The 23,682-nt window shown below is 40.5% G+C and overlaps 1 protein-coding gene and 1 long non-coding RNA gene across 2 annotated transcripts in view; one reads left to right on the top strand and one right to left on the bottom strand.

Annotated features, from left to right (window-relative positions):
• MRPL3 (mitochondrial ribosomal protein L3) overlaps positions 1–22,404 on the top strand; it is a 44,486-nt gene extending 22,082 nt beyond the window's left edge. The window contains exons 7-10 of the mRNA XM_004464739.4: positions 8,830–8,938; positions 16,388–16,465; positions 17,958–18,035; positions 21,840–22,404. Coding sequence (XP_004464796.1) covers positions 8,830–8,938; positions 16,388–16,465; positions 17,958–18,035; positions 21,840–21,992 — 418 coding nt within the window. The 3' untranslated portion in view covers positions 21,993–22,404. The remainder of the gene's footprint in view (positions 1–8,829; positions 8,939–16,387; positions 16,466–17,957; positions 18,036–21,839) is intronic.
• On the bottom strand, positions 19,715–23,046 carry LOC131277062 (uncharacterized). The gene is made up of 3 exons (XR_009184250.2): positions 22,888–23,046; positions 20,327–20,386; positions 19,715–19,929 (listed from the first exon to the last, which is right to left on the bottom strand). It is a non-coding gene; the product is annotated as an uncharacterized lncRNA (long non-coding RNA).
• Positions 23,047–23,682: the final 636 nt, after the last annotated feature.

Here is a 23,682-nt window from a genome sequence, read left to right as displayed (position 1 = left end):
AACAAAAGATCTTGAAAAACAATGTGAATATATGTTCAAAAGATGGCTAAAAAGAGGTGCGTTTCCGTAAGACTACTAGGATTGGGCTTATAAAGTGTCCTCATCCCTAAGTTCTCACAGGTTACTAAACATCAGTTATAAGTAACATGCTCATTTTTTGTGCCTTTAGCAAACAATATACTAGCTTCAGTTCTGTGGGAGGGAGACTGAGAAAATTAAAACGTCCATACAAATATCACGTTTTTCAAATGGAGGAACTTCCACCTGGTCCAGAAGTCACATTACTGGTATACTTTTCAGTGATGCCATTTTCAGTAAGTACAAATACGTGCATGAAGATTTAGAACCTAGTGTAGACCAAACAGCAAGTCCTTGTGTTCCACTCAATTTCCATAATGGTGTTCTTACAGATCAGTAATAAGGGATTTACTTTCCTGCATATTTTTGCATTTAACATTCAAGTCTAAAAGCTGGATTAGAAATTTGTCAAATTCAGCATTCACCAGCAACCAACTTTTAAAATTTTGCCGAAACAATCCACAGAAGCCTCTTCCCCAAACTGATTCCCAGTCTTCAATCTATGCATAAAATCATTCTTTTTATATATACCATAACAGGCAACTTAAATAAAATGTACCCATGAATATCAAAACTAGTTTTTAAGGGGAGCAGACGTAGCCGAAGTGGTCGAGCTCCTTCTTCCCATGTACGAGGTCCCGGGTTCAATTCCTGGTACCTCCTAAAAATAAACGAGAAAACCTACTCTCTTTGGGGAGTGGATGTAGCTCAGTGGTTGAGCATCTGCTTCCATGTATGAGATCCTGGGTTCAAGCCTCGGTACTGCCTTTGAAAAAAAAACTGGTTAAAATTTAACTAGCTTTACTGTAATTTCCATCTTAAAGCATACATACCTGCAGCCTGATCTTCTGTGGGCATGATTGTTGGAGCCTAGAACTCAACATTGTACATGCAGAATGTACACTGTATCCTGCAGCATCCTCCTCGTGTCTTAAGACTCTTTCATCCCGTAAAGCTTTGGCCTCCCAGTCAATTCTAAGTTGAAACATCTTTCAGTGTAAACTTCACAGTCAGATGTTTACTGGAAGTATTGCACCTGTACTTCATTAACCCTTTTCCTAATCTTTAAAGTTGTACTGTCAAAATGTGAAACCTGCCTCAAAAAGATCACCAAATAAAAAGAAAAGAAATGAAATATTAAGGTGGTTATTCCAGAATAGGACATGGGGGTTACAATTATTCGATATTCCCTATTGGAAATCTTTATTTCACATCAGTTTATGGTAAGAATTGCCAAAAATCCTATGATGGAGTCTTTCATATTTTTTTCTGTGGCCAATTTTTTTAATTGGGTAATTTGTCTTCTTGTTGTTGAGTTGTAGCAGGTCTTTATAAACTTTTAATTTTAAAACCTTATCTGGTATATTGTTCACAATTATTTTTCCCCATTCTATAGCCTGTCTTTTCACTTTCTTGGTAGTGTCCTTTGACATACAAAAGTTTTTAATTTTGACAAAGTCCATTTTATCTATTTTTTTTCTTTAATTGCTTGTGCTTTTAGTGTCATATCTAAGAAATCACTACCAAATCCAAGGTTATGAAGATCCCCCCTGTGTTTTCTTCTAGGAATTTTATGGTCTTAGCTCTTATGTGTAGGTCCTTGATCCACTTAGAGTTAATTTTGTTTATGGTATGAGGTAGGGGCCTACCTTCATTCTTTTTCACTTGGATATCCAGTTTTCCGAGCACCATTTGTTGAAAAGACTGTTCTTTCCTCATTTAATGTATTTGGCACCCTGTCAAAAATCAGTTGGCCATAGTTTGTGGGGGTTAGACACCATACTTTTATATTCATCAGTACATTCCTCAGCTACAGATTTCACCTTATTCTAATTTGTTCTTGGGGGTTCAGGTTTGTGAAGAAGCAGCCCAGTCTTGATTGGGGCTAGGAGCTGAGGTGGGATTCCTTTCCCTGTATTCCAATGTGAGTTTAAGCGTAGCAGAGAAGCTAATTTTAAGCCAGTGTTTTCATCACCTTCATACCCCCATCTTTGTTTTTATTTATTAAATGCATAAATATAACCTCATCTTGGGGCATCCTTAGAGAAGTCCAGAGTCATCTCTTTCATTTAGTACTCAGTTACTGTTTTTCTGAGACATTATATACCAGTCACTTAAACCTCTCTCTGCAAAAATCATCTAAAGATAGAAAGTTAAGTTTTATTTGGAAACGGTTCTAACTAAAAACTCTCTACTTAGAATATTGGTTTTGATTTCTTAATAAAGGTGATGATTCTTGACATTAAACAGTACCTTTTCTTTTTTCATGGTAATAGTAGAAAGGTGGAGAATGTGGGGAGAAGGGTGTTGAGTCAGGAGAACAGAGCGTGGAAGGAGCGGGTGGGGCCCTGTGGCCAGGACGGTGGTGTGGGCGGCGGCAGCGGGGCGGCGGCAGCAGGGCGGGGAGCCGGCCGGGCCCTCACCTGGGGAAGGCCTGGGGGCCACCTGCGGCGGCGGGTCTTGTTGCGCTTGCTGGGTTTTTTGCTGTTGTTTTTCATATAAATGTATTGCTGGATTTCCCCATTAACATTACGGAAATTTCTCAATAAATGGAAGCACCAACAGTTGAACATACTTTTTAAAAGTATGTTCATTATAAATTTTTGTTGAAGGAAAGGATATCATCTGACAGTGAAGAACTGTATGTCCAGCCCGGAACGGCAGATACGGCACCCAGGAGTGCTCAGCCACTCCGGAACTCGCCGTCCGCGGTACGAGAGCGGTCCTGGCTGAGGAAAGGTCGCACGCTGAGTTCGTTTCTGAACTAGCCTGCCTGCCTTCTGCCTCTTTTGAAGGAAAAGAGCTAGGCGTTTACTGCTGCTGGGACAAAAGCCTGAACGTGAATTGGAGAATAAGGAGTCCTCGTCTCTCTCCTGGTTCACGGGCGAGAGCACGGTTAGCACAGCATCGGCTTTGGCTCTGTCACCCTTCAGCATAGGTCCAAACCTGTATTTGAATAGTGCAGCCTCACGCCGTTGTTTAACACCAGATCATCTCCATGCTGCTTCTGTACATTATTTATACAGTAGTAACATGCCTTCATTCTGAAATTAAACAGGTTGACCCCAGACAGGTCCACATTAAGTCTCTGTTTTAGCAGTTCATTCAGAAAGCTTTCTGAATTCTTCTGTCATATTAAATTTTTGTTTAATCTACCTTCTTGGTTTTACTTAGGGCTCTAGTTTAATGCAAATGGTACAGTCTTAGTATGAGTTTCTCTTGAGACTGAACTCACACACTGACACTCTCTGTTGAAGCTATTTCTCCGTGTTGGGTGGATCTAGTCATGTTTCGGTAAGCCATAGAGATAGGGACACACATAGAAGAAGGACACGGAGCAGGTGTGAGCGCTGCCTCTCACCCAGCAGTGTCACCAACAGGAGAGGACAGCGGCTGAGGGGGACACGGAGCAGGCGTGAGCGCTGCCTCTCACCCAGCAGTGTCACTGAGCAGTGGGGAGGACAGCGGTGCCTGCTGTGGAAACGCCTTTCGTGTGCTCTCTGCACCTGACAGCAGAGGGTGGAGGCCCCCAACACCTGGGAGAAAGATGACAGACCAGACATAACACCTGTAACTGTAGAAAAATCCTTTTTGTTTAATTTCTGCTCCATCTGGCAAGTAAACGCCAACCGATGTCACAGCAGTCCCTGACAGGTTTGAACAGTTCTCACCCAAAGGGAAGTGTCTGGGCTCTTTAAAACTTTTTCAGCATACACTCATGCACATCCTGAGCCCGGCACAGCAGTAGCTGGAGTGCAAACCCTAGTAACAGGTTCTGTTCCACCACAGCATGAAAACCATGCTCCGCTGTGACTTGCTGCCTGTCCGATGACAGGCTGTGCGGGCAGCAGTGGCCGGTCACCTGGTCCTGCCCACCGGATTGCTCAGCGCTGGGACAGCCGTGTCTGGCAGTGCGCTGATGCCACGCTGGCTGCTTCGGTTCCTTGGGCTCCTAAAGACGCCTTGGCTCTACCCACACTCCCCATTTCTTCAGCCCAAGTTCCACTCTTGGCAGTAACCTTGTAACTTGGCGATGCGCACAGCTGGTGGAGAAGCGGTGTTCTTCGCCTCTGTCCTGTGTAAGCTCAGCCCCAGGGTCGTTGCTGTCCAGTAGCGCACCTGGAATAGTAAACTGACGTTCGTTCTCGGAGCGCCTTAAAATTGGCTGCACGTTTCTCCCCAGGTGAAAGCAGGCGCTCTCGTGGGCGGCCCTCGTGGGGCGGCCGTTGTTCCCCAGCAGCCCTGCCCGGAACTGTTGGTTTGTTTTTTAAAGCAGGGAGAGGCCCGTGTGGTAAGATTTTCATCTTAGAAATTTCACTCTAGTGACCTTGAGAATAGCTTGAAGAGGCAACTGGTTTTTGTTTCAGAAACTAATTGAATGTATTACCAAAAGCCACTGTGGAAGCATTTTCCATCCAAAACAGTAGGACAGTTCTGGACTGTGACCTTCTTTTGAAAGGTTTTTATTGTTCTTTATTAAATGGTCAGAGCCCCAACTTGTCTATTTTAAACTTCCTTCAGTGGTGATAAACTGCCTGTTTCCAAAAATGGGTGATTTCCCCCCCTCATTTCAGTTAATTTGCCTTTGATTTATCTCATATGATAATAATGGACTACAACATTTTCTTAGTTTATTGGATTATGAATGTACATCTTTATTATGGACATTGAAAACGTTGATTTCACTGGACAGGCACTTGTTAAGTAAATGTAATTATCTTAGTGTATGAAAGGCATATATTTTTCTGGATTTCATTACCTGGTGAGAGATACCAAATATTTGGAAAGTAAAACATTCTTTCTTTAGTAGGAAGATGAAAAGGACTTTCTCTTCTTTTTTTGACAGAAAAGTGAATTTTTTTATTCTGTTTATTAAATATTTTGCCAGTTTATTATTACAACAAATGTCTAATAAAGGATTACTATTCCTGTTATATAAAATGCTTGTACAAGGTGGAATTAGAAACTACAGATAAATGCTTAAAACAGAAAGAAAACCTGGCTGAACGGGTGAGGCGCTTTCGGGTGGCTGTGGCCAGCCCCTCTGAGGGCCGGGGTGGCGGCAGGAGTGCAGGGTCTGGAGCGCCAGCCTAACCGCAGTAGCTCCAGGGGTCGTGGATGAGGGCTCGGGCCGCGGCGCTCTGAGCGGCTCCTTTACCAGCGCTGCAGAGCATTCGCAGACTGCGTGTAAAGGGATGTCCTGGGCTGTGTCCAGGAAAACTTCATTTACAAACACAGGGGCCAGCGTAGGTCGGAGTTCGCTAAGCCCTGGTTTAAACCATATCGAGAAGGTCAAAGGCAGGATGCTGAGGCCTTTTGTGAAGCAGCAAGGGGAAAGGGGGGAGCAAGGAAAGGGGGCGTGGGGTGAGGGCAGCCTTGGAGAGAACTTGAGTCTGTTTTAAAAGAGGCCATAGAAACTTGAGCACTGACTGGGTATTTGATATTTAGGAGTTAGGAATTTTGGTTTTTTTTTTTAAACATTGTAATAATGGCATTGTGGTTTTGTTCATAGACGGAACCCTTATCTTTTAGAGATTCATGCTAAAATATTTATGGATAAAGTGATGCAATATCTGGAGTGTGCATCAAAGTAGTCCTCTGGAAGGTGTGGGGGTAGATGAGAGAAGAGAGGCCTGGTCAGTACTTACTTGACCTGCGACGGTGCGTGCCCAGGATTCATTGTTCTCATCTCTGGTTTTGAATATGTTTTATAGTTTCCAAAATAAAAAGTCCTATGAATAAAAGGCCTTTGTATTGGAATTAGGGAATGAACCCCAGAGTGAGTTCCAAAGAGCAGTGAGAGAGGAGGATTGCAGAGAATGGTGATGAGAAGGGAGAGCAGCAGAAGCGGAGAAAGGGGAGAAGCCTGTGGCCAGGGGCCTGGGGTCTGGGGGTGCTGGAGACCACGGCTGTGGACACGGCCACCTCACACCACACCCACGTGGGTTTTGTCTTCAGATGCAAAAGCCTCCAGAATTGTGCAGTGAAAGGCGTTTTCCCACAAGATGATGGATTTCATGTGAAAACCAGGTGTCTGCTGGTAGCCATTTGTTTCGGCATTTGCCACAATATGACAAGGGAATGAAATTCTCATGGCAGTCCCTAGAAATTTTATAATTCAGTGGGATATACTAAACTACACATTCCCTCTGCAAGATTCTCACGTGGAAAGGGGATGCTGGAGATTAGGCATGAGCTTTATGGGTTACATATCATTTTTAATAAAATGAGGTTTTACTTTCTGCAGACTGTGAAAACCTATTTGAAATGTGCCTAAGTGTGCTAAGTGTAGATTTGCTCATTTCTTGCTTTTATCTTTGTCCTCAAGTTTGGTGACAACCCAGAGAAGCAGAATAGACACCTGTTCCACCCGTGGGCCCACAGGGCCTCTCTATTCTTGAGATCGGAGTTAAGCCAACAATTTGTCATGTCGTTTGCATCTTATCCTTTTGTTGAAAGGTTATTTATTGAATAGGTTCCCTAGGTTCCCCTTGTGCACAGTGTAACAACATGATGTGTTCTAGAACTAGATTGAAAAACAGTCTGTAATTAGTCGACAGATAATTAGCACTTTCAGGATACCACTTTCATCTTATAATCATTTACTCTTAAAATGAGCTAAATTATCTTCTGTAATTTACCTGGCATGTGTTTTTATTGGTGCATACACTTGTTCTCTCTCATTTTAAATAAGAACTGAATCAGTTTGAGAGCTCAGAGGGTACTGGTAAACTTCCTACCAAGAATGGCCAACATTAGGATGTGATATTTTTGAAATAGGATGTTCATTTCAGATTAGCATTATTGATGCCTTCCCGTAATTCTTTAAAGAATTATTTGTCAAACAATATCATAGGTTCCTATGACTCTTCAGACATTTCTTTATTTTTAAATTGCCAAGCTTTTTTATTTTTCGAGTATATTCTAAAATTCAGTGATAATGGGAAATATTTGTCAAATCTCTGAAGCAAAATTTCAATAATATATTTGATTATCAGATGTTAATCTCTTTATAGCAAGGGTTCTTAATCTTTTTTGTTCCACAGACTCCTTTGTCAGTTAGGTGAAAACCACAGACCCCTTCCTAAGTCCACACTATACTGTGTATTATTTAATAAATACATCACACCCACACCAATAGTTCCCACAAAAATAATGCTTTCTTTTTTTTTTTTTATTTAAATTCAAACTCATGGACTCCTTATTAAGAAACCCTGCTTTACAGAATTACATCGTGGGTTTTTTCTTTAATATGTTAAATTTCTTTTATAGTGCTTTGATCAGGGAACAAACATTATTTGGAGTTTTTGAAGCCAAAAGAAGGAAAAAATCAGATATACACCATTCAGTTGATTGATTAATGTGGGAAAAGAGTGATGTGAGCTACATTTAAAGTATCATACAGAAATAACTTTTGACGTGATTTGATAATTTTTGGCTGTTATGTTCTGCATGTATGTAATTTATACTTTCTGTATTATATTTTTTACCTAAAGCAAGCTGTCTTATTCATGTGGGCTTACTTTAATTTATTGCTGCCTGAGAATTCTTTGTTAAATGTATAGTAAAGTCCTTGGGGAAATAAGATGATTTTCTTAATCTTCTGCTTTGAGTCCTTTTTTAAATGGCCAGAACTATGCCCTGTCTAATAATAGCTGGCTCAGTTGTGAGTAAGAATTACTGCATTAAAAGTATGTGGACATATTATCTGGTGAACAATTAAAAGAAGTTCATCTTAAGAGTCTATAAACATGGCGGGCACAGTCCCACAGCTCCTCTGGCCCTTTGTTGTATCATTTGCAGTGATACATTTGACATCCGCAGACAAACTTTAATAACTTTTGAACCTTAGTATTTACTTTCTACCTGCATCTCAGGATGTTTTTCTAGTTAACAGAATTTTAAAATAAAGTGGTTTCATTTAAAAATTGAGAGGTTTGATTTTAAGAAATTGTTGCTCTCTCATTTAATTTCTCTGCTGACTTCCTATTCAGACCTTGAGACCGAGACCCATCTGGTAGCTCCTAAAGTGAACCTTGTTTGGTATTTGGGGCATTATTGCTTTATTTAGGTGCTCCGTGGTGTCAGGTATTTATTGCTGTCTGGCACACTCCTCTGAAACGCGATGGCTTAAAGCAGCGTGCTCTCCTTGCCTCGCAGTGCAGCTCAGCGTCTCAGGGTGCTGGCCAGTCTGTCGTCTTCTCAGGGTGCGGCAGGGCGAGGACCCACAGCCGAGCCCCCTGGGCGGCTCTGGGCAGCTCAGGTCCTCTGGCTGCGTGCTTCCCAGGCGGCCTCCTGCAGGGCCTGGCAGGCACAGAGCGGCACGGTGGGAGCCACCAGTCTCTCTGTCGCCTAAGCTCGGGGTAGACCCGGCCTAAGCTGAGGGGACGGGCTTACCCAGGGGCGGGCGCAGGGAGCGAGGCTCCATCTGTCGCGAGTACTTGGGAATGTCTAGAACGTGGCCACGTTTACTGTGCTGTCTTCAGGATTGTGGTGCTAAACTCCCTGTGCCTAGCTCGCCCCGTCCCTCAATCTCCAATTACCTTTTCTATTAGAATGAGACTCTAGTAAGTGGTGCCAACCAGGACAGAGATAAAGGAATGGTCACTGCAGTCTTGCTTATCTTCTCTAGTTATCTAAATAAGGAGCTTTGTTTAAACCCTGAGGTCCTGTCAAGAACAAGAACGTGTACAACTGGGAATATTTCATGCTGTGTTTGTTAAGTAAATGCTAATGTTTGTTTTGTCCCAGTATAGGTAAAGGTTTTCAAGGCGTCATGAAGAGATGGGGATTTAAAGGCCAGCCTGCTACTCATGGTCAAACGAAAACCCACAGGAGACCTGGAGCTATCTCAACTGGTGTAAGTATAACCTAGGTGTGCACGCGCAGTGTCCTTGCGGCCAGTCTCACCCCAGGTGGGTGCTTGTGGACGTGTTTGGTCTTAACTTACGTGCTCCTTCCAGCAGGAGCCCGGCTGGAGTCAGCTGTCGTGACCACTTCCTTACTTGGAAGGCCGGAATGTGCTTTCCTCCTGCTTTCCCCTCCCTCCTCCTCCTCCCAGCCTACACTCTTGCGGCTGGCTGCAGAAATAAGGGATTCGGGTGTCCTTCGTCTGACCCTGCTGGTCCCTTCATGTATTTGTTCATGCCCCAGGAGACAGTGGGAAAGACTGGTAAGGACAGTACCATGGTGTAAGAGAGAAGGGATAGAAAGGACGTGCAGAGAGAAACAGTAAGAGCACAGGAAATGGAGCAACCCCTTCCGTTGCTGATTGGGTTCTACTCCCCAGAGACAGAGCATAAAGAGGCTGGGGGAGTCATCTCCTTTGGCGTGTCAGTGATTCAAGGTCACTCTTTTAGCAAGAATATCATGGAGAAGCATTCTTATATGTTGCTGGTGCTGTTAAAAAGTGGTGCAACCCTTATGGGGAAATGTGGCAATACCTTTGACACAGCAGTCCTCCTGCTAGCAATTTATGCTGAAGATGTTCTCCCAGCAGTACATTTACACATGATTATTTATTGCAACATGAATAACAATTGTAAGCAATAAATGTCCATACCTAGAAGTTGATAAGTAAACTGTGGCATGTCTACCCAGTAGAGTACTGTGAAACAGGGTGATTCGAAGAGAGAAGACAATACAGAGATACCTGCTGGTTTTTGCAAAAGGAAGCCCTAGAAGGCTAAACCAGAAACTGAGAGTGGTTACCTTGAGTGGGACTGGTAGGGCAGGGCCTAGGGGTGGCCGCGTGAGACTCCCTGAACATATCTTTTTGGTTATACTTTTTTTTTTACTTTTGGAACCATGTTAAAGTTTTGCATATTCAAAATAAAGTAAGCACAAGAGTGAGGAGAAAAATCCAAATAAAATATAATTAGGAAAAAATGAACGTAACTCAATTCAAATGAATAACATGATCATGCTGAAAAGGAGGGGAAAACTACCTCCAGTAACTTGTGACAGTATTTTGGTTATATATCCTCAGTCTAAATTTAACATGTACTCTGAGCAAATGATGAATTCTAGTTGGTTTTCTTTTTCCAGCGGTAGAGTAACAGTTTTCTGTGAGTTCCAGGCTTGAGCAGGTAGGTAAATGTAGTGAGCTCACGCATCATGCTAAAGGAGAAGGGAGTTACAATGTGAAAGGACAGTTAAAATGAACTGCACAGCGGTCAGGTTTTAGGTATCAGTGTGAGCTTACTCTGTGTGTTTATGTCTCAGCTCTGTCTGCTGAAAGGACCGAGGATCTAACACGTTTCAGCAGCAGTGAGCATCCCATAGCCCAGGTCCTGGTTTCTCGGTGTCCTTCCCCACTGAAAGAAACTCGGGCTGTGGGGAGAAATGGCTGATTCCGGGCATAGGGCAGGAAGAATACAAGAAGAGCCTGAAGTGTCTTGTGCAGGACAGTAAGGAAGTACCTAAAAGATGATCGGCATATCGAAACAACGCAGGAGGGAAGCAGATGTGCCTCAGGTGCCTGGGCTCCCACCTGCCATATGGAAGTCACTGTTGGGGATCCCGGGCCTCCTAAAGAAGACAGCGAGCTGGTGCGACGTGCAGGCGTGGCGAGCTGACACAGGGGACACAAGAAGAACGTAACGAGAGACCCAGCAAAGCAGGGAGCAGAGGTTCCCAGTACCTGCTAAAGAAGACTGCAAGCTGATGCAGCAAGGTGATGTAACGCGAGATAACAGGGAGGAAAAACATAATGAGAGACCCAGCAAAGCAGGGAGCAGAGGTGGCTCAAACAGTGAGCCCAGGTGCGGCTCCAGGTGCTTTCTAAAGAAACAAGGAAGACAGACACAGCAAGTGCAAACAACAAGGGGGTGGTAGAACTGGCTTCCACTGTCAAAAATAAATAAGATAGTAAGAGAATTTGTGGAATAAAATTGGAACGCACACACTGGTATTGAACAATGGGAGGTGGAAATCAGGAAAAAAACTCTATTTACAATAGCAACAAAAAGACTCTGATACCTAGGAATCAGTTTAACCGAAGAAGTACAGGACCTAAATGCAAAAAACTGCAAAACACTGCCAGATGAAATCAGTGAGCCCTAAACAAATGGAAAGAACTTCTGTGTTCGTGGATTGGAAGACTAAATATTGTGAAGATGTCAGACCTACCCAAACTGATTTAAAGATTCAGTACAATACCAATCAAAATGGGAAAGGGCACCCAAACAGCCAAAAGCATTCTAAAAAAGAAGTTCAACATGGGAGGAATTTCACTGCCTGACCTTGAAGCATATTACAAAGCTACACTGATCAAAACAGCATGGTCACCAGAAACTAGAATGAGGGTAGAGAATGGAAAACTGATGGCCGGTCTGTGCAGAACTGGTTAAAAGGTTGTTTGTAAATCTCTGGAAAGGAATGGAAATGGTGAGGGCACATTGTGGTGTTTGTGACCAGCAGCGCTATTATTTGGGTATGACAGTGGTTCAAAGGGAGGCTAAGGACATGTATATTACTAGAAGGAAAGATAAAAAATGTAACATGGGACTGTGTAACATAGTGAAGCCTCATGTAAAATACTAATATGAGTGATACTGCATAAATAAGACTTTTTACAAACTATAAATACAGATGAACTAGAGAGAAGGAAACAATAGCAGCTGTGTATGGTGGGAAGCATAGAGAGATTGAGAAGTGATGAATTTTGTATGTTTGGTTTGTTGGCTTTTCTTTTTTAGTATTACTATTACTAGCATAATGAAAATGCTCTAAAAATGTTTGAAGTGATTAGTGTACAACTAAGTGATTATACTGATATCATTGATTGTACATTTTGCATGGATTTATGCTTTATTATGTATCAAAATTGATATATCAAAATGGAAAAAACAAAATAGCACAGTACTGGCATAAAGATACACACATCGATCAGTGGAATAGAATTGAGAGTCCAGAAATAAACCCTTACCTATAGGGTCAACTGGTGTTCTACAAACCTACCAAGTCCATGTTAACAGGACAAAACAGTCTCTTCAACAAATGGTGCCGGGACAACTGGATATCCATAACCGAAAGAGTGACAGCGAGGACCCCTATCTCACTCCTTATACAAGACTCAACTCAAAGTGGATCAAAGACCTAAACACAAAAGCCAGGACCATAAAACAACTGGAAGAAAATGTAGGGGAACATCTTCAAGACCTGGTAGTAGGTGGTGGTTTCTTGGACCTTACGCCCAAATCGTGAGCAAACAAAAGAAAAAATAGATTGGGACCTCATCCAAATTAAACACTTTTGCACCTCCCAGGACTTTGTTAAAAGAATGAAAAACAGCCAACTCAGTGGGAGAAAATATTTGGAAATCACATATCCTCGATAAGGATTTAATATATATCATCTATAAAGAGATGCTGCAACTCAACAATGACCCAATTAAAAAATGGTCAAAAGACTTGAATAGACATAGGTCCGAAGAAGAAGTATGAATGGGCGGGGGGGTGGGGGGGGACATGAAAAAAATGTTCAACTTCACTAGGGATTAGGGAAATGCAAATCAATGAGATACCATTTCACACCTATTAGAATGGTAAAAAGAGAACTACAAGTGTTGGAGAAGATGTGGAGAGAGAGGAACACTCACTGTGGTGCAGCCACTGTGGAGGACTGTGTGGTAGCTCCTAAAGAAGCTGAATATAGACTTGCCACATGACCCTGCAGCACCACTCCTGGGTACATACCCAGAAGAACTGAGAGCAGTGACACGAAAGGACATCTGCACACCCATGTTCATAGTGGCGTTATTCAGACTGCCAAAAGCTGGAGACAACCCAAGGGTCCGTCCACCAGTGAATGGATAAACCAACTGTGGTCTGTTCACACGATGGGATATTATGCAGCTGTAAGAAGAAATGAAGCCATGAAGCATATGACAACAGGGATGAACCTGAGGACATTGTGTTGAGATACAAAAGGACAAATATTGTATCATGGAGCTACTATGAACTAAATAAATTATGTAATCTCAAGTTGATTTAATAACTTGAATATGGATTGTCAGAAAATAGAATGAGGCTAGAAAAAGCAAAGCTAAGGACTAACTTGTACAGGATTGGTGAAAAGGATGTGTCTTAACCTTTGGAAATAAACAGAAAGGTGTGAAAGCCCACCATAACGTTGGTGACTAGCAGTGCTATTACAAGTATGTGAAAGTGGTTTAAAGTTGAAGTCCAAGGTCACGTGTATTCTATAAGGAATGCTTAAAAATGTAACGTGTGACTATTAGCAGAGTAAAACCACATGCGAAATATGAATATGGGCAAAATTGCATATATGTCTGTTTTTCTTTGTAACTGAACAAATGTATGTTAATACCACAAGATGTTAGTATCAGACAAGTAAAAAATATTATGCTAAGTGAAAGAAACCAGCCACAAAGTACTCCATCTTGTACTGTATTACTCTATTTATATAAAATGTAAATATAAATCAATTTATAAAGAGGAAATTAGATTAGTGGATTATGTAGGGTGGAGGAAGGACTGCTAAGAGGTGTGGAAGTTTTTTTGGAGTAATGAAATTGTTCTATAATATTTTGTGGTGATGAATGCACAACACTGTGATTTTACTAGCCATTGATTATACACTTTTGACAGATTGTGTGGAATGTGAATATATCTCTACAAAACTGCTTAATAAATAATTATGCAGGAATAGCAGTTGCGGCAGCGGTCTTCGTAGCCTGGCCCTGTCCCTTGGGCCAGGCGACTCTTCCCGGAGGCGAGGGCGAGGCGGGAGACTTGGCCGAGTCTCCGGCGAGGCGTGCAAGGTGTGGAGGGCGGCGGGGACGAAGGAGACGAGACACCCTTGTGGAGCTGTAACAGAGCCGTTTATTGGGGAATGTACAGAGATTATATAGGGCTGTGGCGGAGGGGCGGGCAGGGTTCTTGCTGGGATGCCGTATAAGGCGTGCTGGGGAGACTTTCGATGAGCATTGGTAAGGAGCAACACGGAACTGCCAGGAGGGGGGGTACGGGAAGGGGCGGGAATGGCGTCACAGCGAGGGGAGGCGGGAAGAGGAGGGGGAAGGGGGAGTGGGGGAGCCGTCCGGGTGTTGCCTTTTGGCGGGAACAGTGGGTGTAGCCTAGATGACTGGGCGGGCTTTGGAGCACCGCATACCAACGGCCCGAGGACGTGGCATCCGTACCGGCCGCCTCGTAGTGGGCCTGGGCGGGCTGAGGACTTGCGCCTGTACCAGCCCTTCCCTTGACCACTGGCTCCAGGTTACGCGTCTACCTTCCGCCAGGGCTGGCCCCTACTGAGGAGGAGGCTATCCCACAAATAGCCAGAAATAGCAGCTGTGTACAGCAGGGAAAGCATAGAGAGATTGAGAAGTGAAGAATTTTGTCTGTTTTTTGTTGTTTATTATTATTATTGAAATGAAAATGCTCGAATAATGCTTGAAGTGATGAATGCACAACTATGTGATTATACCAGATACCACTGATTGTACTCTTTGGATGGCTTTATTAAACCATCCAAACATATCAATAAAATTGATAGTTTAAAAACTTAGGATGCGTGACTTCATGATATAATTAATAGATAACATCCATAAATGGGAGGAATGGAAAGGTCTTACCATATAATGCCAGATGGTGAATACAGTTAAAATGATAGAGTTAGAATATTAGTATTTGGCAGTCTCACAATAATTGATTCAGCCAGGAATCATCAATGGATGCTAAAACAAGTGGGTGAAAGCTTGTTGGGAATTAGATATTTATGTAGTCCCAAACAAATTACCTATTAATAAAAAAGGTAAAAATTACAACTTTATAGTGGATTAAGCTAGCAAGCACATCCTTAACTAAGTGATCAAAGTTATTCATACATTACCAGTAACTGGGCAAACCAATGTAACATGCCTCCTGATAAGATTTCCAGAAAAGAACACAACATCACTTCTGTGATGGTGGTCCTGCCAGAAACGTATCACCTGAATCTAATCATGGAGAACATCAGACAAGCCCAAAGTGAGTAGTAGTTTATAAAATAATCGGCTTGTGCCCTTCAAAAATGCCAAGGTCATAAAAGAACAGGGAAAGCTAAGGAATCGTTCCAGTTATTTAAAAAGACCAAAGAGACTTGACAACTGATAGCATTGTGTGTGCAATGGAGCCTGGATGTGGGAAAAATAGCTGTAAAGAACTTTATTAGGGCAGTTGACGAAATGAAAATGTGGACTGTGGGTTAGATAATAGTAAGTTACATGAGAGGATATCTTCGCTTTTAGGAAATACACACTGGAATACTTACAGGTAAAGGGGCATCATGTCTGCCACCTAATTTTCGATGGTTATGGGGAAGATGTACATATAAAGAGAGAACAAGTGGGAAAGCAAATGGGGCAAAATAAAAACAATGGTGAATTTGGGTCAAGAGTATGAAGGTTCTTTGTGTTGTACTATTACAAGTTAGGTAAAAATTAAAAGTTATAAAAGACTAGGTACATCATAGACATAAACTTAAGAGCTAAAGTTCTGTGTTTTCTTTAAAGAAAACACAGGAGTTAGGTTTAAATATGACACCAGAAATACAGGCAAGAAAGAAAATACAGATAAATCACGACATGATCAAAATTTTAAGCATTAGTTTTGCAAATGATACCAACAAGAAAGTGGAGAGGCAGCTTACAGAAGGGGAGAGAGTAGTTGCAAATTACTTATCTGATAAGGGAAGCCTTCCTATTTTAGATGTAATTCAGATTTGCTTCTTTAGATGAACGATTATCCTTTATCGGAGCCAAAATCAGAGGTTTTATGAAGCTGTTTGAGTTTCGTGAGTCAGAGACAACCAGGACTGGACAAACAAACTCGCTATTCTAATAACTAACTCTGCCCTTTGATCATTCCGGTCAAGGAAAGTGACACGACAGGCAGGAGTGGGGGTGGAGTCCATCAAGTTGGTCAGTACTGAGGATTCCTGGAAACAGACCAGGCAGGCGTTTTCTTTCTTTGAATGGTGTTACGACTTACATATGTCCTTTATTTTTCTTTTTTACTTCTCAAAGAGCATTACTTTAGTTACTATACTTTTGTTAACTGAGTTCTTTTCCTAAATCTGTTTCTTAGTCTATATTTATCTGTCTTATATCATTTGGAAAAGAAAATCTCTATGGTAAATATAACTAAATCCATATTTAGTTCTTTACTGGAGCCTAGCAGCATGGGGAAATGATTTTAAAAAACAACATTTTAATAATGCCTATTTTTAATTTGCATTTTGGTTTCATCAGTGCTGTTTGAACTTGAGAGTACGTGTGAGTGCTAATTTTAGTTTTCTCATTTAGGATGTTGCCAGAGTCTGGCCTGGAACTAAAATGCCTGGACAAATGGGAAACAGAGATAGGACAGCATTTGGCCTGAAGGTAAGTTTCTGAAGTGACTGGCTCTAGGAGCAGTAAAATTAATGCTCAGGTGCTCAGGCACCAGACTGTGTATTTCATGCATGTCTGTGACTGTTCTAATAAGCTTTACACTTACGGGGAGGATGTGTCTGTGTGATTGTCCTACAGGATCTACAGTTATGGGCAGGGAATGGTGTCTGTGATTGTCCTATAGGACCTGCAATGTGTGAATCTTGTGTGCACTGGTGGTTTGGTAATAATAGTCATAGTATACGTTTTTATTTAATGCCCAAAGCATGGAATGTGTAGTCATTTAAAAAAATAAGAAAGTGGTCTACCATTTGAACTGGAAAATATAAAGCTTTATGTGTGATACTCTCTTTCCATAAAAGAATGAACAAAAATTCATGACATCTGTATGTTCACAGAGAAAAGTGGAGGGTTACATACCAGGCCATCCCAGCCTACGTGACAAATACGTGGGGGGGGGGGGTGCAAGAAACTGTAGGAGGAAGAGGAGGCGGCAGTCAGCAGGGGGGAGGCAGAGTAGCATTGCCAAGATATGGTTTCATCCCATTTGTAAAATAACCATGCATTTTAAAGGGGGAGTTAAAGTTTATTCTCGACTGTCTCGAAGAATATATGTAATATTTAAGTGTCAAAAGCAAGCTGTGCTATAATAGATGCTTTTATAAAAACAAACGACTAGTGTATGTATGTAAAGGTGTTTCAGAGCTCTGAGATACAAAGAAAAAATTACTCTCTCTTAGTGCCAGCACCATAGGCTGTTCCTCATAACGTCCACACATCCTTTCATTCCTTTTTTATCCTAGATAAAGTTGTATGATTAATTCTAAGATTTCCCCCTTCTATTACTTTTATACTTACTAGAGATATTTGTATTTTCTTTTGTGTGTGATTTCATTTCCTACAGTATTTAACTTTTTAGCCTTATGTAGATAGTAGCTGAGACTCAAACTTAATTTTCCCCATGACATTTTGTTTTCTCAATACCACTTCTTGACTGATTATTCTTCGTCCTTTGTTGGTTTTAAGTTTTTTCTCCATATGAAGAACTGTTTGGGGCCATCTGCTCAGCCCATATATTTTAGAAATTAGGCCCAGCAAGGTTATGGCTTGCCCAGTTTCTAGTTGCAGGAAACAAGTTTTAACTAGAAAAAAGTAAAATTGGATTTCTACTTGTTATTTTTAGAAGTAGCAACAGAGTTCATTGAGCTATCCAAGTAATCTTGATGGTTTCACTTGCATTTGTATTTAAAATGAGAGTTGTCTACCACTTCCTTAAACATATCTGTTATAGTCTTATGTACAAGTCATCCATAGGGTTTGAATTTTTTTAATCTCATTCAACATTTTGAAGTGCCGATATGATAATTACTTTCCAGGCTGCTTATATCCTCAGCTTTTAGCAATAGATATTGTTTGTTAATTTTAAAATAAGTACATTTTCAAATTTTTAACTCTTTACATTTGATTTCATTTCATGCTTTAGGTGTGGAGAATAAACACGAAGCACAATATAATCTATGTAAATGGCTCTGTACCTGGACATAAAAATTGTTTAGTAAAGGTATGTATAATTCGAGTTTTCCTTTATTCAAATATGTGGGTAGTAGCATAAATTCTCCTTCAGTCTCATATGTGTGACTTGAAACTAAGTGGCTGCTCTTCTACAATCTCCTGCACTTTTCTGCTTTTTGGCAGCGCTGGAGTGAAAACGTTGCAGGATAATCCCACCTGTGTCTTGGAGCTGAGCCCCTGAGAGCGCAGAGCCAGTCAGCAGGGTCTTCAGGGGTAGAAAGGGGCAGCACTTGCAGAATAGCAGCCTATCTCTGTGGCTCTGCAGAAGGACTTTCTAGCTTTTCTGAAAGAGGTGCTTTGACATGGGAACTAAAGACATGTTAGGGGAAATTAACTGAGTATCTCCAAGAAAGATCGTTAAAAGTTGGCACTTCAGGGCCCTATTCACCGTGATATGGCTGCACTACGCTTACTCTACCTCTTAAGTGTTTTCCTTAAAAAAGACACTTGTTTTAGAAAAATTCAAAAGTATAAAGTAAAAGAAGGGAACAAACATGTTGTATGTTGTAAAGGATAGATTTGAAGTAAAAACCCTTAAGCTCTCAGGAACTTTTTTTCTATCAAAGAAAATACAAAATATTCTGCCAGGATTTAAGCCAACTCAATACAAATTCTCTCACTTAATGAATTTGAATGTTTTGGAATATTTTCCATTCTGAAAACAAATCTGTAGTAGTAGTATCAGCTATTCCTGGAAATAATAATCCTCATTATCTTGCATATTACATATTATCTTGCAGCAGCAACAAAATGTTGAAATTTAAACCTCAGATTTTTAACACTGAGTAATTTTTATTCTCATTTCTTAAAAGGTCCATTCATTGCATAAGATTCAATTTTAAAAAAATAAATATTACAGTAATTAAGAGTTTTCATTATTCAAATTCCCTTTTCTGGAGCACTTCACTTTATGACTGGCTCATTCTCAATGTCCTTAAAGAAAAACTGTTTTCCCCGGAAGGCACATCACTTGAGATATGCTTTAGCTCCTGCTCAGCTTCTAGAAAGAAATAGAAGAAAAGGATAACTTTGTCACTCTTGTTGATTATGATCTCATAGCCAGGCCTGGAGTGGACTTTATTTTTAGCATCTTCTTATAGGGAAAGCTTTATTAAAATAAATGTCCAAAGAAAGATGTTATTTGGATTGAATGACTGCCTGTTCTTTGCAAAGTTTATATTTTGTTTCCTAAAAAGTAATAGTTTATTAACATAAAAACAACTTTATAGCATTAAAACTTTTATTTTTATTTGCAAGTCAGATTCTAGAAATGTCTTTATTCCCAGTTCTTTTTATATGATCTTTGAATCTAGCAGACTGTGGCTGAGAACTGAGTTTAGAATTTAGTAAAGTGATAGAAAATAGCAAGATGTGTGTTTACTCCATAAGGTGTTGTGCAATGTAATGTATTTATAAATATAAAGCAGTAGAAAGTGGAAACAAATTCCAGGCTTTGACCATGGGAGTGTCCTCAGGTTTGGGGACAACTTAGTGCCTTACCGCCATCAGAATCATATTAGATTCTATTTAAATAAAGATGAAGGATTAGATGAAACAGCCTTAAATTAAACACACGCAACTTCTGGTGAAGTGGACGCTTGGTTAGAGGACACTCCCGGGTTTCTCTTGTCCTGCCCGCCAGCCTCCCCAAGTGCGTTGCCCGTCATGAGACAGCGCCCTTCCCCGGCTCACCTGCGAGCCTCGCCGTGGGAGCCCCGTCCTGTCCCATCCTTTTTAGCCCCATTGCTCGCTAGAAGCCATCACGCTCATTCTGTGTCTCGCCGTGGCTTGACGTCTGAGATGTGTTTGTACTTCACGGGTACATGTGCCCGAGCTTGCTGACAGTAAAGCGGGGAGGGCACCAGCGCTGTGTTGCTCAGCTTCTGTCCTCGCAGAGTGCAGGGCTAAAGTTAGTGGGGGTGGTCTGAGGGTGGCCAGCCGGTGTAACTAGCATACTCTTTCTCCTGTGTTGTTGTTTGGATTTACTAGACAGATGCCCTGAGAGCCTAAAGAACTGTTTATAGCGTACTGTACTGTATATTATTAAATACTATTCATGTGTGCTCATTCCTGTGTTTTCATTTATAGTTTGTTTCTTTTCAGATTCACCTATTTTTGTCTGTCCCCTCTCCCTTCTTTCCTCAAAATATTTGAACTGGTTTGTCAATATATTTAAATCACATACACAAAACGAGGTAGATGATTAAAGGTGCCTTGGTGAAGGTAGAGAAATAATAATAATAAAACCAGGGGTAAAATTAAAGGAAAAGAAGCACCTACCTTAGAGTCTTGCTCATGTGTTAAAGATGGGCTGCAGATGTTTGGCTTTCACTGTTAGAGCTGCCAAGACAAAAGAGATTTAGATGACGCTTCAAATCAGTGAAAATAGGGCCTTAGCATTTACATTTCAGAAATAGAACCAGTGCTTCTGCCGTCTGAAATGTTCAACTGTAATATAGCTGTGAAGTATAAAAGTAACTGAGAATTACTCTCTAGTTCCTTTATGATTAAAGTTTTATATTTATCAAATTAGCATAGTTTCGTTATTGCTGGTTTTACTGTTTATTTGCTTGGGGTTTGGGGGGATTTGTTTTGTTTTTCTTAGAGAAGTTGTATATTTACAGAAAAATCATGCATAAAGTACAGAGTTCCTATAGACCATGCTATCATTGACACAGTTGGATTTTATTTTTAACCCTAAATTTAGTTTTAGTTCAACCCAAGACTAGTGAATTGGAAAAAAAAATTTTAAACAAGTTCATTTTCTTCCAGGTAACTTAGCAATAATTCCTTGGAACAGTTTTAATAAGAAAGATTAAAATAGATCTATTTTTCTGTACTGAACTGTTCCTAGCAGCTGTGTACTTACTTCAACCAAGTTATTCATTTTCCTATTGCCAAAATGATTATGACTTATTTTACTCTGTGTGTATAATTACATGTAATTTTTTTTCTATGAATAAAGACTATAGAATGAGTCAGAAGCTTTGAAGAACCCAATAATGTTTTCCAAAAATAAAACCCAACATTTTGATTCATATCAATATCTGTACAAAATGCCTTGGTATATGAATTTGCAGAAATAGTATATTTTTTAGAACATAGTTAGCAGAACTGTTATAAAGACAAAGATTTATTATTGTTGTTGTTATTCTTTATTCAGTCCTTAGCTTCTCAGTAAGAATTCTATTTACTTAACCAAGCTAATTCCTTAATAAAATTTGATGGTTTTGGTGTTGTGCTGTTAAAATTAAGATAAACAGATATGCCAGGTACATTTTATTTTTCAACCTCACTTTGAAAAATCTATAAAAAGAAAATACAATAATAAAGATAAATAATATGATTAGATAATAAGATTTAAAAAGTAGAAAATACCTTTTAGGTATATAGTTTATGTCAGATCGTTATATTTGAACAATCAAGAATTTGGATTAATTGATGTTTGAGTAGCAGTTTTAGAATATGATGTATCATACTGGTCAGTTCTAGATACTAATAAGCCATATTAATAATTATATTAACTATTAAGCTATGATAAAGTAATAATGAGTATTTTATTCTCATGAGATTAATGTCAGGGGATAGTTTTTCTGCCACTGGGTTAAACTTATTGGAATAAAAAGAATACATTGACTGAGTTCCTTTTACTGAATATATGTAACAATTGTGTTATTCATATTAGAAAATGTAGAAATAGATATTCTTTGATCATGAATAACAAGTGAAATAGCTCACATTTAAGTAATCAGTTTTCTTAGTAGCACTTATAAGATTTTTTCTGTCTCCTCAGATCAGAGATTCTAACCTGCCTGCACATAAGGACTCCTGTAAAAATCTCCCTTTCCCTACATACTTTCCTGATGGAGAGGAGGAGGAACTCCCAGAAGACTTGTACGATGAGCACGTGTGTCAGCCCAGTGCTCCTTCCATCACCTTCGACTGATCTCACCAAGGGCAGGATCTCGCGTGCCCCGTGGCTTTCAGCCCGAGAGCAATGCCCAGGAACGAGACTTCTGTCCTGGCCGTGGCGGTGCTGCACCGGACTTCCTTGTCAAGGGCACAAGTACGTTATCCATCCCCAAAACGAGTTTTCTTAGGAAAATGACCACACTAAACACCATTTTGGCAGATTGGATGTGCCAAATGGTAAAGGACTGTCAGTTTGCATATTAGCAAAATCTTTGTAGTTTGTGTCATATAACACATTTCCCAAATTGTCCTAAGGTATATATAAATGTAACTTCTTTTACTAAAAAAAGATTCTGTCTGTTTTTGTGAGGGGGTGGTTGTGAGCCCTGGAGAACAATATGGGAATATGTTGTAACCTATTTTAATAAACCATTTCTTAAAATTAATTTTTATAATTGTTATTAATTTTAGAGTCCTAAAAGGAGAAAGTAAGATTTTCATTTAAATTCCAGTTAAAGTCCTGACAATGGAAAGAGTAAAATCGTAAATTATGGATCCTGTTTACATTTCTTTTGGGAAAGGTGGTTTTGTTTACTTTGATCACTCAAATAGAAGATCAGTATAATCATTTTTCCTTGAAACCTCTCAAAAATTTGAAATGGCAGGGATTGTACATTCAGCAAACTTTTATTAATAGCCTACTAATGAAAATGTTAATGGCTCCTGAGTTTCTCTTCATTGTATGAAATTAATATGTAATTACCAATGGCTACTTAAGCAAACAGATAATTAAGCGTAACAGTTAAGTACCAGCAAGCTTCCTTCAACCACTGGATCTCCCCTGGACCAGGTTCCTGTGGACGCACAAACCCCAGCGTCTCACCTGGACGCCGACTGACCCGGGGCCGCATCGCCCCAGGCTCACTCACCCCAGGTGGGTCTGAGGCTCCTGAGACCAGTGGCCTGTTCTCGAAAGCCCAGCAGTTCTCTCCTCCGGCACCTTCTTCTCAGGCTTCGTTTCAAATCCCAGTGTAGCCAGATCTCTTTTTTAAGGTCTTAACTTACACTTCATTAAAGACCTGTGACAATTGACAGGAAATCCCTGTGATAAAATCATAATATCAGAATAACACATCTAGGATGATAGAAACTAGAATACGTGGCGGTTGGAGTTTTGAGAGGGAAGGTGCCAGAGTCGCTCTGCTCATTCAATTTGGCTCTGAGCTTCCTGGTGCCAAGATGAGAAACAATGTCTCTGTTTCTCTGTAATTATGATTTCCTCAGGGGAAATTCTTTTGTTTGTATGTTGCAAGTAGTACTGAATCTTAAACTATAACCGAATATTGAACAGTGAAAATTGTAAGGATAAATTGTCCTTAATTGGATTAGGCCTCATTTAAAATCACAGCCCTATTTTTCATTCAAAACAAAAATAACTTACCAAACTAGAAACTCCTTAACGTGTTAAAGGTTGCTTCATGCAGACGTCACCATAGAATGTTAAAAACATCCTTGTCAGAGACCAAACCCGCACCTCTGCTCCTTCCCTTCAGCGGTGCTCTTGGTCCTAGCCCGTGCGAGCAAAAGCGGGAACGGGGTAGATGCTGGGAAGTGAGAGAAAGTCTCATTGGAGAAGACGGAACTTGAATGAAGAACATAAAAGAAAACTTAATGGGAAAGGAATATGGTCCTAAATGAGGAAACTAAGTACTACATCGAATTCA

The sequence above is a fragment of the Dasypus novemcinctus genome, chromosome 31 (genome assembly GCF_030445035.2).
Source record: "Dasypus novemcinctus isolate mDasNov1 chromosome 31, mDasNov1.1.hap2, whole genome shotgun sequence".
Classification (NCBI taxonomy): Eukaryota; Metazoa; Chordata; class Mammalia; order Cingulata; family Dasypodidae; genus Dasypus; species Dasypus novemcinctus.
The sequence above is the reverse complement of the archived record's forward strand: the minus strand, read 5'-3'. Positions and strand labels throughout refer to the sequence as shown.